Source organism: Chiloscyllium punctatum, chromosome 22 (genome assembly GCF_047496795.1).
Source record: "Chiloscyllium punctatum isolate Juve2018m chromosome 22, sChiPun1.3, whole genome shotgun sequence".
NCBI classification, from domain to species: domain Eukaryota; kingdom Metazoa; phylum Chordata; class Chondrichthyes; order Orectolobiformes; family Hemiscylliidae; genus Chiloscyllium; species Chiloscyllium punctatum.
The window spans coordinates 61,725,152-61,747,791 of NC_092760.1; the positions used below are offsets into that span (position 1 = coordinate 61,725,152).

General features: G+C 39.4%; 1 protein-coding gene across 4 annotated transcripts in view; it reads left to right on the forward strand.

Moving 5' to 3' along the window:
• The window catches only part of usp47 (ubiquitin specific peptidase 47), a 184,091-nt gene that overhangs the window by 155,794 nt on the left and 5,657 nt on the right, over positions 1-22,640 (forward strand). For all 4 annotated transcript variants that reach the window (XM_072592475.1, XM_072592477.1, XM_072592474.1 and 1 more), the window contains 5 exons: positions 6,859-7,034; positions 10,300-10,380; positions 13,768-13,883; positions 18,163-18,281; positions 22,207-22,337. In XM_072592475.1, the coding sequence (XP_072448576.1) occupies positions 6,859-7,034; positions 10,300-10,380; positions 13,768-13,883; positions 18,163-18,281; positions 22,207-22,337 (623 nt within the window). The remainder of the gene's footprint in view (positions 1-6,858; positions 7,035-10,299; positions 10,381-13,767; positions 13,884-18,162; positions 18,282-22,206; positions 22,338-22,640) is intronic.

Below are 22,640 nucleotides of genomic sequence, written 5' to 3' on the forward strand. Positions count from 1 at the left end.
TGGACTGCAGTGGTTCAAAAAGACAGCTCGCCATTATCACCAGGGATGAGTTATAAATGCTGGTGCAGTTTGTGACACCCACATTCTGTGAATGAAGTTTAAAAAGCTTTGATTATATTTTATCCCTCCTGTGTACTCTCATCCAATAAAGGAAAGCATTCCATGTGTTTTCTTTACCATCTTATTGAGCTGCGGTAATGCCTTCAAGGACTTATGGACATGCACTCCAAAATCTATCACTTTCTCTACCCCTTTCAAAATCCTCTTAATTTGGTATTGCTTAGCTTGTTTGCCTTTCCCAAATGCATTGCCTCACCTCACTGGATTTAATTCTTCTTACCATTCCTATGGCCACTATTCGAGTCAAAGCTACGAAAAGTGAAATCTTGGTTGGAATTTATTTTTGGAGGGGTTGGGTGTGGAATGGGAGGGTCTCATTTTGTTGATTTGGTTTGTAGTTACCCACCCAGTGAATGTAAGAAAACTGGGGGCTTACTTGGGATTGATTTGGTCTGAATTTGCTTCCAACTTGGTGTTTCTACCTCATGGAGCAATGCTCGCATTATCTCCAGTGACAAAACAAAGCAGCTGTGAACCCAGTTGATATTTATTTCAGCTAAGAGTTATGTGTAAACATTACATTCTTTAAACACGTCAGTGTCTCAGCTGACATTAAGCTGCAACGTTAATACAACACGGTTCCAGTTGCATGTCAACCTTCAAGAGGTCTGAGGCAAGGAGGAATGTGAAATCTTTATCTTCTCAGGCCACATGCTATGATGTAGCAATGATGCTGTCATCATGTTTCTTAAGTGCATATTGACTATGAAACATAGCACCATTCCCTTTTCCAAAGACAAAATTTCATCCCAAACAGATATACCTGGTTGTACACAAGCATGTGTTGTCAGTTTGATAATGATACAAACAAGTTGAGCAGAGTTTACAAGACTAAACATTTATCTCTTTCTCATTCTGAGTTCTATTGCTTTTTCAGTTTGAGAATTAATGGGATATGTGACCATATGTTTCAAAATCTAAATTTTTTTTGATTTATTTTTTTGATAAATTTATTTTCACCCTGTATTTTACCTTTATTTCTTTGGCTGAATAAATTATTTTATTGCTTACAACCAAACCTGCGAAACTGCTTGCTTACATTTCCAAGAGAGATTACTTGGTCATAACCAAAACAATGTTTGACAGCTCATTCTGATCTGGTGATTATATACATGGGAGTAGAATGCATTATTCTCTGCATCAATTTGACAACTTTCTGGTTTTGTAACTCAACATCATCTCACAAACATTATTGTCTTGAGTGTTCTCTATGACACACAAACCATACAAAAAGTGTGTCAGTGTCGTGGAAATGTACAGCATGGAAACAGACCCTTTGGTTCAACTTGTCCATGCCACCCAGATATCCCAACCCAATCTAGTCCCACTTGCCAGCACCCAGCCCATATTCCTCGAAACGCTTACTATTCATATACCCATCCAGAAGCCTTTTAAATCTTGCAATTGTACTAGCTTCTACCACTTCCTCTGGCAGCTCATTCCATACACGTACCAACCTTTGCGTGAAAAAGTTGCCCTTTAGGTCTCTTTTCTCTTTCCCCTCTCACGTCTAGTTTTGGACACCCCCACCCCAGGGAAGGGACTTTTTTTATTTATCCTATCCATGCCCCTCCATGATTTTATCATATAAGGTCTCCGATACTCCAGAGAAAACAGTTGGTTAAGAAAAAGGAAGCATCTGTCAGGTACAGACAAGGTAGATCGAATGAATCCTTAGAGTATAAAGGCAGTAGAAGTTTACTTGAGAGAATCTGGAGGGCAAAAAGGGGACGTGAGATAGCTTTGGTAAATAGAATTAAGGAGAATCCAAAGGGTTTTTACAAATACATTAAGGACAAAAGGGTAACTAGGGAGAGAAGGACTCATGCCTGAAACGTTGATTCTCCTGCTCCTTGGATGCTGCCTGACCTGCGCTTTTCAAGCAACACTTTTTCAGCTCTGATCTCTAGCATCTGCAGTCCTCACTTTCTCCTAGAGAATAGGGCCCCATAAAGATCAACAAGATGGCCTTTGTATGGAGCCACAGGAGATGGGGGGAGAAACGAAATGAGTATTTTGCATCAGTGTTTACTGTGGAAAAGGACATGTAGGGAAATAAATAGTGACGTCTTGAAAAATGTCCATATTACAGAGGAGGAAGTGCTGGATGTCTTGAAATGTATAAAAGTGGATAACTCCCTAGCACCTGATCAGGTTTACCCTAGAATTCTGTGATAAGTTAGGGAAGTGATTGCTGGGTCCCTTGCTGAGATATTTGTATCATCGATAGTCACAGGAGAGGTGCTGGAAGACTGGAGGTTGGCTAACGTGGTCCAATATTTAAGGAAGTTGGTAAGGACAAGCCAGGAAACCACATACCAGTGAGCCTGATGTCAGTGGTGGGCAAGTTGTTGGAGGGAACCCTGAGAGACAGGGTGTACATACATGTATTTGGAAAGGCAAGGACTGATTAGGGATAGTCAAAGTGGCATTGTGCCTAGGAAATCATGTCTCACAAACTTGATTGAGTTTTTTTGAATAAGTAACAAAGAGGATTGATGAGGGCAGAGCTGTAGATGTGATCTATATGGACTTCAGTGAGGCGTTCGACAAGGTTCCCATTGGGAGATTAGTTAGCAAGGTTAGATATTATCAGATACAGGGAGAACTAGCCATTTGGATACAGAACTGGCTCAAAGGTAGAAGACAGACGGTGGTGGTGGAGGGTTGTTTTTCAGACTGGAGTGCCACAAGGTATGGGCTAGCTTCTATTCCTTTTGCCATATGGCACTATGATTAGCAATAATTTTGAGACATCTGGGCTATTTGCATATTTTAGAAATATCTGTGATATTATAATCCCAGCTGATGTTACTGTTAAAGTACAGATTTGAGATAGCCCAGGGAATCCCTTGTGGGCTCAGACCTGTAAAATCTCTCTCTTGGTTCATCCCGGAGATCGTACTCTTTGGAAGTCTGGAATAAAAACCTCTTACAGACCGTTTAGTTTAATTTTAGTCATCTCCTTTATTCACTAATAGCATCACTGTTACAACATAACACTGATACCTATAAGCTAAACTAACTTGGTTCTAATAACCTAGGAGAGTAGGTACCAGCTCTTCAAGTGCCCCAGCAGGCTACTCCGATGTACAGATACAAAGTGGCTTCCTTTATACAAAAGTTTACAAAACATTGCATGTTCTTAATTAGACAGATTACAGTGAAAGCCAATAATTCGTAAGGAAGAAAGGTTAATTGACAGATCTGTGTGCGCTTGACTGTTCACTCCTACAGGCCTTGAGCTATCCATCAGGTGGGAAAAACAAATCCAGCTGAGTTAGGCATCTGGTGGCGAGATAAGTTCCAATAAAGAAGTACCAGTCTAAATTAAGTGGGAGATGTCATAAAGTAACCTTGCACAGCTCGCAGGTATGATAGCATTTTTTTATGAAATGGCTTATTATCAAGGAGAGCAAACTTTTGACCATAAAATGGCTTCCCAACAGATTGTGTCAGAATTTCTTCAATGTTAGGTTTAGAATAAATTTAAGCTGGGAGCAGATTCCTGCTTTTATCGTAAGCACACAGTCATTCTGTACTTGAGGCTGAAATGTTACTGCAAGGTTGTATTTAAAATGATTAATTAGTCTTGAATTAAACGTGCCTTCTTTTCAAGTTTGTGATTTAAATTCAAATAAGACATAAGATCTGATTAGTTAGCATTAACAGTGGGGCAGTCTATAAGGTCTGTAAAAACTACAAGTAAGTTAAAGCTTTATCAATATTTCCTTCTACAGTGTTTGCATTTCATAACCAGTAATGGCTACTCAAAATCATCAAAAAGTCTCAATGCAATTAAATTCAATCCGTAGCAGATAAGCACTAAGAGTTAATTTTCTACTGGATTCAACGGCTTCAGCATTAAAATGGTCTCTCTCTCTCCCTCTCTCCCTCCCTCTCTCTCTCTCTCTCTCTCTCTCTCATGTCCTTCTGAACTTTCAAGTCAGGGTTTTGTAACAGCAAAGATTTCTTTTCTCTCTGTGACTGCCCTCTTGCAAGGGGTAATAAGAATCCATTATAATTGGCAGCATCTAATCGTTAATTACAAAGTTTTTGATAGTACCAAGTTTTGTTTCAGGGTCAGAATCAAACACTGTCATTAATTTCACAAGGGAACAGCTGTGAATGTTATCACTTGGTGTCCTGTTCACACAGATTCACTGATGCTAAGGCAACTGTTCTTAATTGTCTTACAGCATTCTGTTATCACTTGGTGAGCCCAGGTTGTCCCTATCTTTTGCATTCTGAGCCTTCCTGCCTGTCTATTTTCTAGTGCTGTAGATGTGTTCTATAATTCAGCAGTTACATTTTAGTCTACATGTTTAAAGACAAGTTTTAAGGCTATAGGCTTTCTCATTACTACTGGACAGATCAGATCAGAGGCTGAAATCTGGCTTAAAAATAATTTTGTTTTGGTTATGACAAGGTAGTCCTGGAAATGTAAGGAAGCAGTTTTGCAGGTTTGGTTTTAACAATAAAGCAATTTATTAAGCCAAAGAAATAAAATAGAGAGACAAAACAGCATTTAGTCATAACAAAAATTAGATTTTTGAAACTCATGGTAACATACCCCATTAATTCTGGAATTGAAAAAGCTATAGAACTCATAGAATTAGAAAGAGATAAATTAAGAAGAGAAGGAAGATAGAAAAAAGAAATTTAAAATGAGGCATGAACTCCGATTGAGCAAACGTGAGTATTGACTGAAGAATCTTTAATTTGGGTATGTTGAAGCATTTTCACAAAGGTTTTTACAAATTCTTTGAGTATGGGCATTGCTGCCTAGATCAACATTTATTGCTTATCCCTAAATGCCCTTGAGAATGCCTCTGCTGCAGTCCTTGTGGTGTAGGGTTAGTGTCTAAGTTTAGTGAGAATGGAGATGTACTTCATGTCATTCTTTTAAAAAAAAATCACCATGAATTTAAATTGTCATAGAACAGTGGACTATGCTGCTGTGTAGGTGCTTTACTAGGAAAGGCTTCAAAGGTGGGCTTAATATTTTCTTGGGTGTTAATATGTGACATGCCAACCCTTGACCAGTAAACAAAGCCTAACAGAAGGGAGGAAAGAGAAAACCAGAGCCTGTGTAGTTACGGACATTACAGCAGAGGAAATGGACCAAAAAAACCTACTGCTGTAAAATATAAGGAAGTACTGCAACAGTGTTCTGCCATCAAACTCCTGGTATATTGAGAAGTGGAATTCTTTCCTGTTTGACCTAAAGAACAGAATATTGTGGAACTGTGGAGCTATGTAAGGCCATATATATCCTGAAGGGAATGCTTGTGTAAGATATATTTATGATGGACCATTTTAAGTGAAATTTTCATGATCATATATATTCCAGTAATGGTTGATCTGTTTAAAAAATTGATTCCTGACCTTTGGCCAAAAATCCAAATTCTTTCTTTTTACCACTTGCTCACTAGTGAAGTCAAACACTCCCTATTGCAAAATATTCGTTGACAGAATCAAAGGCAGCTTGTTCATCCCCTTTTTTCCCTCCACATATCAATGCATTCAGTGAAGTTTGCCACCTCAATGGTATGTGCTGCATTCCCACCTTCTAATATTTGACAAAATTACATCAAATGTGCAGCAGCTCGAGAAGCCAAGATAGTGGGAAATACTGTTAGTGATTGGAGGAAGCTTTCCATGCTGAACTGAGGAAAGCCTAGGATGTGGCCACAGTAGGAAAATGAAGCTGCAAAATACATCATTATATGAAGGAATCAACTACAGAACAGGCCACTTTAGATTAGATTACATTACTTAGTGTGGAATTGCCAGAATAGAATCTCCACTTCTTGCAGGTCTATCTGAAGCTTTAGCCCAAAGCAAGCAAGAATAAAACTGTGTAACAGATTTCAAAGCCATCCTACGTGATGTATTAGATTTATGGAGCGGAGCGACAGCAGGCCGACATATTACATAATTTAAATAAAATTTCAGTCATAAAAATATTACTGGCTACTTTTGGGTGGATTTGGCAAGAATAGTCTCTGACCTAACAATGTGTGGCTGGATTTCAGCCCCTCGCAAATATTACTTGTGTAAAAGTCAACCCTCTATTTTTCTGGCTAAATGTTGAGTGTTAGAAATGTGATTTTCACCAGTAAATATAATATGATTTGTCTGTTAACTCTCAATTTGATTTAATTTGAATTCCGGGTTTAAATGAAAACTACAGTAAGTGGAATCTTTGGCAATTTCTTCTTTAGGGTTATTTGGTTATTTTGCTCTGTTTTCCCACCGCAGAGATTGCAAACAAATAGACTATTTACCCTGTCACCTAATAAGGTTACAGGGGATCTTTTGTACTCCCAATGCTAAATTAACAACTTATAGAACAAAATATTTTTACTCTGAAGGTTGCTGAAATGGCACTCAAACAAAATCTGGGTGAATATTTTTGTTAAACTGTGTTTTCCTGATGCTTGCTAATGCACATCTGCACATTTATTTATCTTGATGCTGACCAGAAGGGGACAGAGTAATGCAAATTAGCAGTCTTGAGTCGGGTTAAAAAGTGTCTTTAGTGATAAGAGGTCTCTTGTAGTACTAGTAGTTCTGTAGCAGTGTACTGTTCCCCTGGGATTCTTGTAACTCATGCCTTGAATGGTTTTAGCAATCTCTATTTAACTGTAAATGTTTGGAAGTGATTTGATCAAATGAGTTAAAATGCAATTGGGGAATCTGTGCCAGGTTTTTATGTTAACTTTGTTCTTACAGGTTTGTTGGTGTTTGTTGATAAACGCATCACACTGGCGGCCTTCAAGCAGCAGTTAGAGCCATTTATTGGAGTTCCATCATCCCAGTTTAAAGTCTTCCGGGTCTATGCTAACAATCAGGAGTTCGAGAGTGTTCGATTAAACGAGACTCTTTCCTCATTCTCTGATGACAACAAGGTGAGACATGCACATTAAATACGTGTTAAATCTGTTCATTAAGTGGGATTGAGTGAATCAGGAACTCTTCACAGTGACTAACAAGAAGTTGTTTATTTACAAGCAAAATGCTTGAGAATGTTAACACTGCAATAAAATGGCAGAAATTGTAAGCATCTGTGTAAAGAGAAACAAATTATTGCTTCAGGCTGATGACCATTCAGGAAAATAGGGGCTTCAGAAGTTTTCTTTAAATAGAAAGGTTAAAATCTCTGACATCTAATGTACAGATTAATTAAGAAGATGATCAGTTTGGGATGCTGTTTACTGAGACCCCAGTTTCTCAATGTGATTAGCAGATAAATAGTTAAGGGTAATAGTGATGTGCTGCAGCCGGTTTATAAGTTTAATAGTTTTTGAAAAAGCAATAACTCATCTCTTCTGAGACATTATCCCAATTGACGTTGCAACCTATTCCCCCCTCGCAACTGAAACAAGTCCTCAGCTCCTGATCGTCTGCACATTGCATGAACCCTCACCCACAACTTTGACAGTGGCTTTAAGGAGAACCTGCAGATTTAGGTGTTCCCATGTATCTATTGTCCTTATCCTTTTAAAGGTAGTGGTCATGGGTTTGGAAGGTGCTGTCTGTAAAGCCTTGGTGAATTTCTGCATTGCATCCTGGAGCAATTCACCAATGTTTCATAGAGCCTAACATCACAGAAATTGACAACATGCATAAAATCAAATTGACCTGTTGTGGCTGTCCTAGATCCTTTGAAAAAGTATTTATTCTCTGGAATATCCTGCATATAAATCTGTCTATCCCTCAGATTTAAGATGCTCCTTGAAACCCATCTTTTGGGTCAAGCTTTTGGTCAGCTGCACTAAATTTGCCTTGTTTGGTAAGTTTTGCTTTGTTTCTTGGAAGCACCTTGGGATGATCAAGTTCTTGTTATAGTTCGAGTGCCCTGCTTTTTCTCTAATATTGTATGTTCCTTATGATGTATCCACCTAAACCACATTTTTAAAAACAATTATCTGAAAACTCACTTCCCAGGACTTTTTCAGATAGTGTTTCTTAGCTTGGCACCTGAATGAACAAATTCTTTTTGTGCTTTTTCCAATGACTTGACACCTTGAGGATAATTAGGAATGGGCAGTCAATGCTGGCCTCGCCTGCGATATCCACATCCCATGAATGATTTTTTAAAATATCATGAACCAATTCCAAGTGATTTTTTTTTTTCCCATTTACAATATTGAAGTCTCTTAACTTGAAATGTTTTATTAGCTATGTCTTGTCCTCTTTAGTGTTTCTTCTGTTCAGTGCATTCAAAGTTCAAATCTTACCCCAGCTTTTACAGATGCAGCAGATGCCTGTAAGTAGGTTACAAACTTGCCTCTTTCCCCAAGTTTGTAAATAATGTGTAGAACAGGGATTTGTTATATTTTTCATTCGTGAGGTGTGGCTATATTTATTGCCCAGCTCTAGTTCCTGTTGAGAAGGTTGTGGTGAATTGCTGTATTCTATTTGATGTAGGTAAACTGACAATGCTGCTACAGAGGGAGTTCAGGGATTTTGATGCAGCCGTGCTGAAGGAATAGCAATGCATTCCGAGTCAGGATGGTGTGTGTCATAGAGGAAAAATTGAAGATGGTGACGTCCAGTGGGTCTGTCTAGTTTCATTCCAGTTTGAGGCAGTGGTATTATACAACATTTCAGAAGACTGTTAAGAATCAGCCACATTGCTGTGGGTCTGTAATCGCATGTTGGCCAGACCAGATAAAGTCAAAAGGTTTCCTTCCTTAAATGTCATTTGTGAACCAGGTGGCCTTTTATGACAATTGACAGTGGTTTCATGGTCATCATTCAATTTTTAATTTTGGATCTTGTTTTTGAATTCAAACTGAATTGCCCCTCAAGTTCTAGAGGCCAGTGTTTTGAATCTTGAGTTTCTGGAACATTACCTGGATTATAGTCTTAACAACATTGCCACAATGACATTGTTTCCCATAACCTTCTCCTCAGTGTAACATCACTCATCTGACCAAAGGCCAGATCAGAAAATGATAGAACAAAATTCAAATGCCGTCAAGAGAATAATATTTCCTCTAGAGAAAACATGTCATGTCACTTGTTTTGAATGCACTTGTTGCTTAACTGTTTAGCACTTTAATAGAATGCAGATACTGGTTGTTCAAATAAATGTATGAAGTGTAGAGATTTCATCCTGCTTCCACCTTAAAATGTGCCTAATATTACTAAAGTTTTGATACTATAACTGAGCTATATTAAACTGACTTATGAATCCAGTACTATATTGCTTTAGTAAAGATTATTCTTAGTGGAAACCACTATTATGTATCACAGATAGTGGTGCCTTTGCAGTATGCTTCCTAGCTCAAAAAGGCTAAAAGTCAGTGATCTGTAGTCCAATCAGGAACCCTCTATCAAACTTTCTGCACTGAAACTTAAGACACTAGGGGAATTCCAGAAAGCACCAGCTTGTCAATAATGACTAAAATCATATTTCTCCTTTATGTCGCTATTTCAGAGTTTTTTCAAAAGTTCAGCAAATATCTTGAAGGAGTTCAGACACTTCTCATGCCCTTGTAACCCTGCCGCACAGGTTAGTCTTAGTCAGGAAAATATGCAAACCTCCAACAATCCAGTCTTGCTCAGTAATAGTTTGCATTTATAGAGTCCATTTAATGCAGTAAAAGCTCTTCACAAGTGTGGAAATTTGGCACTGAATGACATCGACATCAGGGCAGGCGACCAAAAGCTTGATCATTGAGGTTTTTCAGGAGAGGTTTAAGGAGGGAATTCTAGAGTTTAGAACTCTGACAATTGAAAGCGTGTCTGAGACTTGAATACAATTTTTGTAAGAAATCAAGTAACAGATGGAATGTGAGCCAATATAGTTAAGTGGTGATGATGGACAATACCAGCAGCAAAATTTTCAACTGAGGCAGCAGAGTTACCCACCATCTATACCTTGACATTATGCAGTTGAATGTTTATTGAGATAAAATTATGGATTATTTCACTTTTCACCTTTTCCTAGAGGCTAAGGTGGCTGATCTCCACATGTTCATGTGCAAAAAGGTGCTGTTTGTAGTTCTGTATGTTCTGTACTGAGGCTAGGAGAAACAAGGCCACTCCTCACTTGTTGCACTATTCATAGGAAACCAGTTACAGTCAAGCATTACATAACTGTATAAATCTTTTAAGAGTATAGCTGTGTCAAATTGAAATTAATATTTGAAAATATATCCATAGGTGACTATTCGACTTGGAAGAGCTCTACGGAAAGGAGAATATCGTGTGAAAGTGTACCAACTACTAGTGAATGATCTCGAGGTAATATTGATTAGTTTGACTCAACTACATTCAATGACTAATAGGTTTGCATTTAGTCTTTAATCTGTGAGAGCACTAGGATTCCTGGTTCAGCTTCTACATTTCAGTCTCTGCAATAGGCTTGAATCATAAGATCAGAAATAGGAGCAGACCGTTTGGTACCTCGAGTTTGCTCCATCATTCAGGAAGATCAGACCTGATCCTCTGCAGCAGTTTCGCTTTCCTGCTTCCTTTCAATAGCCTCAACCTTCCGTCTGAGTTGAGAGTGCTGCCCACTGAGCCATGATGGACAGCTTATGTCAATTAGGTATAGATGAGGTAATTTTCCGTTCTCTCAAAAAATACTGTTCTTACTGCTTAAAGAAGTCATTATAATTACCTTGGCAACTGATCATGTCAGGATTAAATGTTAGATAAAGTTAATAAAGAAATGTGATTTCTGCCTTGTCATGGTATTCGTGGCCATTATTCAAAATCTTATGTCCCTCAAACTACATCTTAAGATGTTTTGAATTCAAGCAAAATTTAACTTTGTGTATAAAATCACAGTTCAACAAGTATGCAAAAGTTACCTAGTTAATTTTGGTTTTAGAATTCCTGCTTGGGCAGAGAATTGACTGAAGTAACTCCATAAGTAAATATGTAAAGAATTTGCCTGTGGAAATTTTCACAACTTTGCTTTTTCAGTGCCATTTGGTAACTAAACTTCAAAATATCATTCCATTGTCACACGGTATTTAATACCGTAAGGGGCTGATAATAGCTGGACACAGTCAAGCAACTTCCACAAATTAAAACTTTTCAGAACTAGAGTGTTGCTGGTGAACACTGTCTGCTACAGCTTTGTCAGGGGGCATCCCCAAAAGTTAACTTATCAGTGGATCAAAAGCAGACCTAGTTGGGGAGTAATTGTGTAGATACCAAGAGACAGGGTGCCCTCCTTCCATTCCGTAAATCCTTCTGTTCAACCAAAGAAGAAGAATCCACCCCCTTCCAAATATCTTGTGCTGTACTTCAAGTCAGTTTACAGTATAACCTTTGTGACAAATGAACAGCAGCCCAGTTAAGGAGTTTGCCACTAGACTCGTAAAATATGATTTTAAATCACATCTGTAAATCTAAATCATAGATTATAGAATAATCACTGAACAGTACTGCACAGGAACAGGCCCTTTGATCCACCATGTCTGTACAACTGTGATGCCATTGAAAAGTAATTCCATCAGTCTGCACGTGGTCCGTATCCCTCTGTTCCCTGCATGTTCATGAAGCCTGTCTAAATACTACTTAAACATTGTGATCGTATCTGCTCCTACAACTTCACCTGGTGTGTTACAGACACCTACCACCCTCTGTGTAAAAAACAACTTGCCTGGCACATCTGTTTTAAACTTTCGCCTTTTTCAGCTTAAACCAATACCCTTAGAATTTGAAATTTCCACCCTGGGAAAAAGACTCCAATTATCCAATCCTCTCATAATTTGATACACTTCAATCAGGTCTCCCCTCAGCCTCCGATGCTGTAGCAAAATCAATCTAAGTTTGTCTAACTTCTCTTGATAGCTTACACACTCCAAACCAGGCAAGATCCTGATTAATAAAAATAGAAATTGCTGGAAAATCTCAGCAGGTCTGGCAGCATCTATGGAGAGAAATCGAGTTAGCAGGTCCATTTACCCTTTTTCAGAACTGATGATAATGAGGAAAAGGTTGTTTATAGAGTCATAGAGATGTACAGCATGGAAACAGACCCTTCGGTCCAGCCTGTCCATGCCAACCAGATATCCCAACCCAATCTATCCCACCTGCCAGCACCCAGCCTATATCCCTCCAAATCCTTCCTATTCATATACCCATCCAGACGCCTCTTAAATGTTGCAATTGTACCAGCCTCCACCACATTCTTTGGCAGCTCATTCCATACACATACCACGCTCTGCCTTAGGTCTCTTTTATATCTTTCCCCTCTTATCCTAAACCTATGCCTTGTAGTTCTGGACTCCCCGACCCCAGGGAAAATCTATTTATCCTATCCATGCCCCTCATAATTTTGTAAACCTCTATTAGGTCACCCGTCAGCCTCCGACGCTCCAGGGAAAACAGCCCCAGCCTGTTCAGCCTCTCCTTGTAGCTCAAATCCTCCAACCCTGGCAACATCCTTGTAAATCTTTCTGAACCCTTTCAAGTTTCACAACATCTTTCCGATAGGAAGGAGACCAGAATTGCACGCAAGATTCCAACAGTGGCCTAACCAATGTCCTGTACAGCCACAACATGACCTCCCAACTCCTGTACTCAGTACTCTGATCAATAAAGGAAAGCATACCAAACACCGCCTTCACTATCCTATCTACCTGCGACTCCACTTTCAAGGAGCTATGAACCTGCACTCCAAGGTCTCTTTGTTCAGCAACACTCCCTAGGACCTTACCATTAAGTGTATAAGTCCTGCTAAGATTTACTTTCCCAAAATGCAGCACTTCACATTTATCTGAATTAAACTTCATCTACCACTTCTCAGCCCATTGGCCCATCTGGTCCAGATCCTGTTGTAATCTGAGGTAACCCTCTTCGCTGTCCAGTACACCTCCAATTTTGGTGTCATCTGCAAACTTACTAACTGTACCTCTTATGCTCGCATCCAAATCATTTATGTAAATGACAAAAAGTAGAGGACCCAGCACCGATCCTTGTGGCACTCCACTGGTCACAGGCCTCCAGTCTGAAAAACAACCCTCCACCACCACCACCCTCTGTCCTCTACCTTTTGAGCCAGTTCTGTATCCAAATGGCTAGTTCTCCCTGTATTCCATGAGATCTAACCTTGCTAATCAGTCTCCCATGGGGAACCTTGTCGAACGCCTTACTGAAGTCCATGTAGATCACATCTACTGCTCTGCCCTCATCAATCTTTTGTTACTACTACAAAAAACTCGATCAAGTTTGTGAGACATGATTTCCCACTCACAAAGCCATGTTGACTATCCCTAATCAGTCCTTGCCTTTCCAAATACATGTACATCCTGTCCCTCAGGAATTTTCATGCAGAAGATAGGATGGTAGTAGAGGGTAAGGGCTGAATGATCGGTGGACATTGAACACAGAGAGAGAGCAGAACAGCTGGACAGGCAAAGGAGTGGGTAACGGTCAGCCTAGGAGAATGAATACATGTTAATGGAAACTATTAGTGGCCAACAATGGGTGGAGTATAGCGACAAATTCAATTGTATTTGGTGACCTTGAAAAAAATGTTGTAATAACCTGAAGAATTTAATCAGGAAAAAACTGAGATTTGTATATTTTTGGGCTTCAATAAAATTCCAATGCCAGAATTATGTTTGAAGAAAAGACTTCTATCAGTATATTCTATGTGCTCTTATATTGCAGCCCTGTAAATTTCTGCTCGATGCTGTGTTTGCTAAAGGAATGACGGTGCGCCAATCAAAGGAGGAACTCCTTCCTCAGCTGAGAGAACAGTGTGGGTTAGATCTTTGTATTGACAGGTACGAATTACCATTGATCTACGTTGTAATAATCTGCAGGAGCCAGATGCCTATTAGTATTTGTTCGTAGAGTAACTAACACCTGGTCAGAGGAGATGACAACATGAGTGAAAGCCATTTGTTCCATTTTGTCTTTTCCAGCATATGTATCATATTCTTTTGGTTTTCTGGGTTTACATATAGAATTCAGATAGTTCAAGACTATCGTAAAATTCTATAGATATTAGCAGAGGTAAGATTTCTATCTAGTCTAGCAAAGAAAATGAAGTAGGCATGAAAGACTTCCAATCCCTTTTGTCATTTCTGGTAGGGTGTGGAGATATGTACAACTGACTGGATTGATAATGATAAATGATCCAGAAAAGAAATTCATTAAACAGTAATTTAAATATAACTAAACTGAATTTCAAATGTTATCACTGAACAATTGTGAGCACAATAAAACAATTCCTTAAAGGACTGTCCCTTATTTTGTTAAAATAGTAGTTGGAATTATTCTGGAAGAAACAAGTTTGAATCAGTGTTGGGCTAAAAATTAACAGTTTGCCCATGTCATCCTGCACCAATAAGAGCATCATCTTTGCTTACTGTTGCCAAATTTTGTATCAGTTGCTAACATCTCATAGATTGAAAGGAAATTTTCATTACTTGTTGGGTAACTTGATGGGCCTGCTGGCAGAAATCGGGAATATATTTGCTCTTCTATAAATAAAAATTAGCTTTATTGTACATTTCCTCTGCCTTTCAAATTCCATGTTTCTTTTACATGTGCAGATTTGATTCATGTTTAACAGAGGGACAATCTTCATTGTGTGGCATCTAGAAGCGTCACCTGAGACACACTTTCTTTAAGCTCTATCAGTCTCTTTTGTATTTAACTGCATTGAATCTCTGCCAGAGGGTTGAAGAAAGATGAGCTGGAGTCTTTCAATTCTGTGACCACAGATTTTGCAAGTGTTTGTCTTCCACGCTCAGCATTATATTTCTAGAATTTCTTTTTGTTTTCACATTACACAAGATGCCTTTTGTGAATGCAAGCATCACTAAACACTTTTAAAAATAAAATTATTCTTTTACAAGTTGCAAATGTCACTGACTAGGGTAACATTTATTGCCCATCCTCAGTTGTCTCTTGAAAAAGTGATTTCACTGCTTTGAAACGTTACAGTCCATGTGGTGTTGGTGCATTTTCATTGCTAATAAGGCAGAAGTTCCAGGAATTTCTTCCAATGAAAGTGAAGGAGTAGCGATATAGTTCCAAGTTGGCATAATGTTTGACTTTGAGGGGAATCTGGAAGATATGATATTTCCATGCATCTGCTGCCGTCATCTTTCTCTGTGGTCATAAGTGATGCAGAAAATTGGGTAATCATTGGTGAATGTCCCACTTCTGACATTGTGATGGAAGAAGGTCATTGACTCAGCTGAAGCTGGTTGGGTCTAGAACACTACTTTGAGGACTCATTCAGAGATGTTCTGGGATTGAGTTGATTGCCCTTCAACAGCTATGTTCTCTTCCTTCATGTTTGGTCTAAGGAAGTATTTGTTTCCATTTTATCTTACCTTCTCTTGCACCATTTCTCCTGAAGAGGTATGATGCAGCTTGGTCAAACAATTGCCATTTTGATTGATAGCAGGCTCCTTCACTCATTAATGTCTGCTGCTATGCTTAAAGGGAATTTTGAGTTTCTTAACATTTTCTTTCACCTCCCCTGGAATTCTGGTAATGTGAGAATTGAGAAAACTGATCTGTTGGGAGTAGAACGTGCAAAGTGATTCATTTTGGAAGGTCAAATTTAACTGTAGATTACAGGGTTAAAGGCAGCATTCTTGGCAGTGTGGAGGAACAGAGGGATCTTGCAGTCCATGTCCATAGATCCCTCAAAGTTGCCAGCCAAGTTGATAGAGTTGTTAAAAAGGCATATGGTGTATTGGCTTCCATTAGCAGGGGGATTGAGTTTGAGCCACGAGGTTATGCTGCAGCTCTATAAGGCCCTGGTTCGACCATGCTTGAAATATTGTTTGGTTCTGGTCGGATGTGATAGGAAGGATGTGAAAGCTTTAGAGGGGGTGCAGAGGAGATTTACCAGGATGCTGCCTGGACTGGAGGGCATGCCTTATGAAGAAAGGTTGGAGGAGCAAAGGCTTTTCTTATTAGAGTGACAAAGGCTGAGAGGTGACTGATAGACGTGTACAAGATGATGAGAGGAGGCATATATAGAGTGGATAGCCAGAGACTTTTTCCCATGGTGGAAATAGCTATCACGAAGGGGCATAATTTTAAGGTGTTTAGAGGAAGGTTATGGGGAGATGTCAGAAGTAATTCTTTACACAGTGTGATGGGTGCGTGGAATGCACTGCCAGGAGTAGTGGTAGAGTCAGATACATTCAGGACATTTCAGCAACTCTTGGATAGGTACATGGATGATAGTAAAGTTAAGGGTATGTAGGTTAGTATGATCTAGGAGTAGGATAAAAAGTCAGCACGAAATTGAGGGCCGAAAGGCCTGGCCTGTCCTGTCCTATGTTCTATAAAAATGTATTGGCCATTGAAATGGTGTAAGTCTTATTGAAATGGGTTCTGCAGGAGATTTGTCTGAAATCGTGTGGAGATGACTTCAAGAAGAACGGTAAGGTTTGTTTGACAGTCCTCCCATTGAATCTGTAGAATGCAGCAGAGGCTTTGCTGATGGAATTTCCCTACCAGTCTTATACACTCCTGTTGCATAGTTAATTTCTCTTTCCTCTATCCCTGCTCTCCTCACCAACTTGATATATATCAATTAATGCTCCACAATTGGAAAGGAACTGTTGGGTTTGATCTTAGATCTTCAACAAATTGACAAGGCTGTATAGTGCAGGTTTTGCACAGTTTATGATGGAGCCTTGGGTAGTGTTGTCAAACAGAGACCTAGAGGTTCAGTTCTTTGAAAGTTGTGTCACATGCTTGCTTTCATTACTCAGACCTTTGAATTTAGGAGTTGGGACGTCATGTTCAGGTTGTGCACGACTCTGGTGAGGCCAGTTTACAAGTACTGTGTGTGGTTCTGGTCACTGCTCTATGAAGGAGATTAGTAAATAGGATGGGGGTTCAGAAAAGGTTTACTAGAATGTTGATGGGACTGGAGGGTTTGAGTTATAAGGAGAGGATGGATTAGTTGGGACTTCTTTCACTGGAGCATAGGAGGTTGAAGGTGACCTTGTAAAATCATGAGGACCATAGATAAGATGAATAGCAAAGGTATTTTCTCTAAGGTTGGAGAGTTCAAAACTAGAGGGCATATTTTTAAAGTGAGAGGAAAAGATTTAAAAAGGATCCAAGGGGCAACCTTTTCAGTCAGAGCACTGCATATTTGGAATGAACCGCCACAGGAAGTGGTAGATGAAGTACAGTTACAGCATTTAAAAGACATTTGGACAGGTACATAAACAGGAAGGGTTTAGAGGGATATGGGGCAAATGCAGGGGAATGAGACTAGTTTAGTTGGGAAACTTGGTCAGCATGGACAAGTAGGATTGAAAGGTCTGTTTCCGTGCTGTATGACTCTGATTCTAACTCGTGCAGAGTTTTCTACTGATTTCCATTTACCTCAATTTTGCTTGGGCTCCTTGATGTCATTCTTGCTCACATGCAGCTTTGATTAGTTTCATTCCCACCATGAATCAGTGTTGTCATTGGTCTTAAGGTAGTTTTTGCAAGTTTGTTTGGAAAATGAAGAACTCATGTGTCTGTGACCTGGGAAGGAAAATCATAAAGGGAAATAGGGCAGCCAATTTCCGCAAGCAGAAGTGTAATAAGTGATCAGGTAAACTGTTTATAGTGATGTTGATTGAGCAACAAATATTAGCCCGTGCTGCGGGAGATATCGTTTCTACTCCTCTTTAAAAAGGTGACACTTTTGACACTACACACTCAGTTTTGACTAAAAATGTCAGCTTAGGTAATATACTTCAGTTTCAGGATTGATTCAAACCTGAAAGTATTAGCTACTGAAACTTGACTGACATAATTACAGAGATTATTGCAAGCAACTTACGTTGATTTGAATAAATTATATGGGAACAAAGTGGTTCTCTTTTTTTTTGTTAAATATTATATGCCTCTAAGTTGTTAATAACTAATGCAAAATTCATTGAAAAACATTGAGCTAGTCAGACCAAGCTGTTCATTTTCAGGCTGCCTTCGTAATACTACATTGTCAATACATTAACGCAATATAACTTGACTTTAAAAATAAAAAGCTTCCCTTCGCTGATAATTTCTATTGTGTTTTAATAGGTTTAGACTGAGGAAGAAAACCTGGAAAAATCCTGGGACAATTTTTTTGGACTATCATATCTATGAGGAAGATATCAACATATCCACTAACTGGGAGGTTTTCCTTGAGGCACTTAATGGTAATGCTGCTTCAACAAGAATTTTTATATAAAACAGTTTTAATGTTTTTTAAAAAAAAAATCCCCAGGTGCTTCACAGAAACATTAATGAACAAAATTTAACACTGCGCCACTTAATGAGAAATTAGATCATAGGATCACAGAAGTAGCTCTTAAAGAATTTTGTCATTAAGTAGAGAGGTGGAAGAAATGTTAGAGCTTAATCTTTCAACAACTGAAGGCACTGCACTGATGGCAGCACAATGTAAATCGGAGTGCATAAGAATTGGAGGAGTGCAAATGTTTCAGATGGATGTATGGTTGAAAGATCTTACAAAAGTGGGGAGTATTGAGGCAGTAGAGAGATTTGATACGTGATAGAACTTAAAGTCAGGTTTGTGGCATCTAGAAGTCAGTGAGGAAGGCTTTAGGATGTAAGCACAAGATGATAATGGAGTAATTGATGCACGTTAGGATGGAAGCAGCAGAATTTTGGTGCAAATGATAAATGGGAAACTGCCAGAAAAGCATTGGAATAGTTACCTTGAAGTGACTGAGGCATGGTTTAGGGTTTCAGTCACAGGTGAGTTGAGGCAAAAGTGGGCAATGTTACTGATGTGGGCACAGACAATCCTGGTGCTAGAGAGGATACAGGAAGCTCAGTTCATGATCATGTAACATGCCATATTACAGAAAGTCAGGTCCAACCTCAGTCAGTGGAGAGAACTGTAGTTAGTAGATCGAAAACCATTTGTATGGGGTACAGAAGTCAATAGATTTGGTCCTCCTAATATTTTGATCATTTTCTAAAATAATTTGAAACAACAATGAAACATGACAATAAGACTTTGTTGGTTAGATAATCAATAAACGTTTTGTCTACCTTTCAGAATCTACTTCATTAACTCTGGTGTCTTGGGAAAATCATGGGTACCATAAGCTGGAGGAGTTTACAAAGATGAAGAGTAGTAAACTTTTGATGGGATTTAAATATCGGAATAGGAATTCTTCAACTTCAGGCTTTGAGGGACCTGACCTACTCAGGTTGACATGAACAGGGGTGTTGGTGATCAGGGTTACCTTGCAAAGAAATTTATAATTAGAATTAGAATCCCTACAGTGTAGAAACAGGCCCTTTGGCCCAACAAGTCCACAGTGACCCTTTTGAAGAGTAACCCACCCAGACTCATTCCCCTACTCTGTATTTGTCCCCGACTAATGCACCTAACCTTCACATCCCAGAACACAATGGGCAATTTAGAATGGCCAATTCATCTGACCTGCACATCTTTGGATTGTGGAAGGAAACCAGAGCACCCGGAGGTAACTCATGCAGACAGGGAGAATGTGCAAACTCTACGCAGACAGTCGCCTGAGGCTAGAATTGAACCCAGGTCCCTGGCGCTGTGAGGCAGCAGTGCTAACCACTGAGCCACTGTGCTGCTCTAATTCTGCAGGCCATTGGCCTATTTAATTTTACGGGCAGTTATAATTAATGTTCTGCATTTTTAGACACTTAGTTTTGTCTGTGCTTCACATCTGGTCTGGGTTTGAATTACTTTGGTTTTTAATTTCATCTCTCTGTGTTGACATTGCAAATGTTGCTTGTTTTGCTTGTCGATGTACTCAACCCTCAGTGTAACCTTCAGGTCAAGAAGTAATTGATAGCATCTGTGCGTTGTATAATGGGATCTTTTTAATCTCTTAATTCATTTTGGAGATGCGTATGTTTACTGCCTTTTATATTCCACCCCAAGTTAGCCGTGAATCACCTTGAACTGCTGTAGTCATTATGGTGAAGATGCTCCTGAAGTATCGTTAGGGAGATACTTCATGGAAGGGTGATGAGAGCCATAGAATAGTTCATATGCCCAATTGAGTCTACTTCCTTGACCTGGGTTCAATTCCAGCCTCAGGCGACTGTCTGTATGAAGTTTGCATATTCTCCCATGTCTGTGAGGGTTTCCTCCTAGTGTCCAAAATGTGAGAAACAAAGCTCACTCACTTCAATAATTTCAGTCCGAGACAAGATCTGAAACAATCGGTATGTTTATTATACACTTGCAAGCGTGGTGCCTGGAATAGGACACCCAGAGTTTAGCAAGTACATATCTTATATAGGATTCACTACTCCCAACCCAGTGCCCATTACTATTGTTTATCTCTTGCCTTATCCAGTCTTGTGCATAACAAAGTACAAGTTTTACTTGGCCATTTCACCACATTGTGCTGTGGCCCATTGTTAGGTATATCCTTCTTCACGATTATCTACTTCCTCCATCTGTGCCATTTCCTCCCTTTCCCCAACCATATTGATCCTTATGACCTTTTAATTGGGGTTTGTTTCTGTGTTTTTACAAAAGTGGGAAACAGATGCTTACAACTACTGCTTATACAAGCATATCTGGTTTAACCTACATCCTCACAGCACCTTATCTATTTGTCTACCATTGTTTGCAGGCACGTTTCATTCTTGTATGCACATTTTAGCTAATACAAAAACAATTATATATTTTCTCCACATAGTTTTCATTCTTGTTGACTGTGTGGGTTTCCTCCGGGTGCTCCGGTTTCCCCCCGTAATCCAAAAATGTGTAGGTTAGGTGAATTGGCCACACTAAATTGCCCATAGTGTTAGGTGAAGGGGTAAATGTAGGGGAATGGGTCTGGGTGGGTTGCGCTTTGGCGGTTAGTGTGGGCTTGTTGGGCCGAAGGGCCTGTTTCCACACTAAGTAATCTTAAAAAAAAATCTAAAGCTCTTGGTTGAAACAATTATACACTGGTGTGGGTGCATTTACCTTGCATAAGTAATTATGATTGCAGAAGTAACACTACTTTACCTATATCCCACAAAAAGATATGCAGTTTAGGTGAATTAGCCATGCTAAAATGCCCATAGTGTTCAGGGACGTGTAGGTTAGGTGCATTAGTCAGGGGAAATGTAGAGCAATAGGGTAGGGCAAATGAGTTTGGGTGCGCTACTCTTTGGAGAGTTGGTGTGGGCTTGTTGGGCCAGATAACCTGTTTCCACGCTGTAGGGCTTCTATGATATGATTGATCTTGTTAGTCTTAATTCCATACATGCCATGTGAAATGTGATTCTCTGGGAGGTCTTTCCCAAACTTTGATATATGCAGTGACTGTGCATCCATAACTCTGCATCCGTGTCTGCGTGGGTTTCCTCTGGGTGCTCTGTTTTCCTCCCACAATCCAAAGATGTGCAGGTTAGGTGAATTGGCTATATTAAATTGCACATAGTGTTCAGGGATGTGTAGGTTAGGTGTATTAGTCTTGGGTAAATGTAGGGGAATGGATCTGGGTGGGTTACTCTTCGGAGGGTTGGTATGGACTTGGGCCAAAGGAACTGTTTCCACACTGTAGGGATTCCATATAACCTTCTAGTGAATGAATTCTAAAGATTCTCAGTGTGAAGAAATTTCTCTTAACTTCAGTCCAAAATGCTTTGACTACTTACAAATATTTGATTTTGTGACTTGGATAATTTTTTTATCTGACTTGGGGAAAAGAAAGCAATGAAAGTTGTTCTGTCTCTCATTGACTCTTGGGGAAGTGGAAGTAGGTTGCCTTCTTAAAACACTGCTATGCTTGTACAAATAGTGCTCAGATAGTGGTGGTAGGGAGGGAATTTTTTATTTTTGATAGGGTGAAGGAATGGTGCTGTATATCTTGGCCAGGATAAATAATCTATAGGGAAGGCTTGGAGGTGCCTATGTTTCTACTAGTTTGCTGTTTGTATCCTCTTCAGTGAGTTGTCGGGCTAGGAGATGTATTAAACTTGGAGAGTAGCTACATTGTTTCTCTTAGAATATAATACACTCTCAGTGATCCAATGGTGAATAAGAGTGCAGTGGAAAGAAGATGCACTGAAGAGTGATAAACAAGTGCTGTTGGAAATTCTGTTATGTTCTTTTGGTCTAACCCTCAGAGCCTGAGAAGATGAAGTCCCTGTCACAGTTGGCAGTTTTGACCAGACGGTGGAGGCCGTCCTGCATGAAGCTGGACCCCTTTCAAGAAATTGTCCTAGAGAGCAGTAGTGTTGAGGAGCTGAAAGAGAAGGTTTGTCACTTCAAACAGCCATTCTCTTTCTTTATTAACAAAAGAAATCTGATGAGATGTTTCATTAGACACTCAGATATTTTCCAACTGCAGAGCTCCTTTGATAATGAGCCAAATCTTGTTTGAAGAATAGCAGTTAATAATGCATGCTGTTTTTAATTTGTAGGTTGATCAGTGTGTTTAGATGGTCAAGCGATATGCCACATGTTGCAAATCCTCAGAGCTAACTGGCTGATGTACACCACTCCTCTGTTAAGTTTACACAAATGGAACTTGCTCAATTATCAATTTAAATCCCCATTA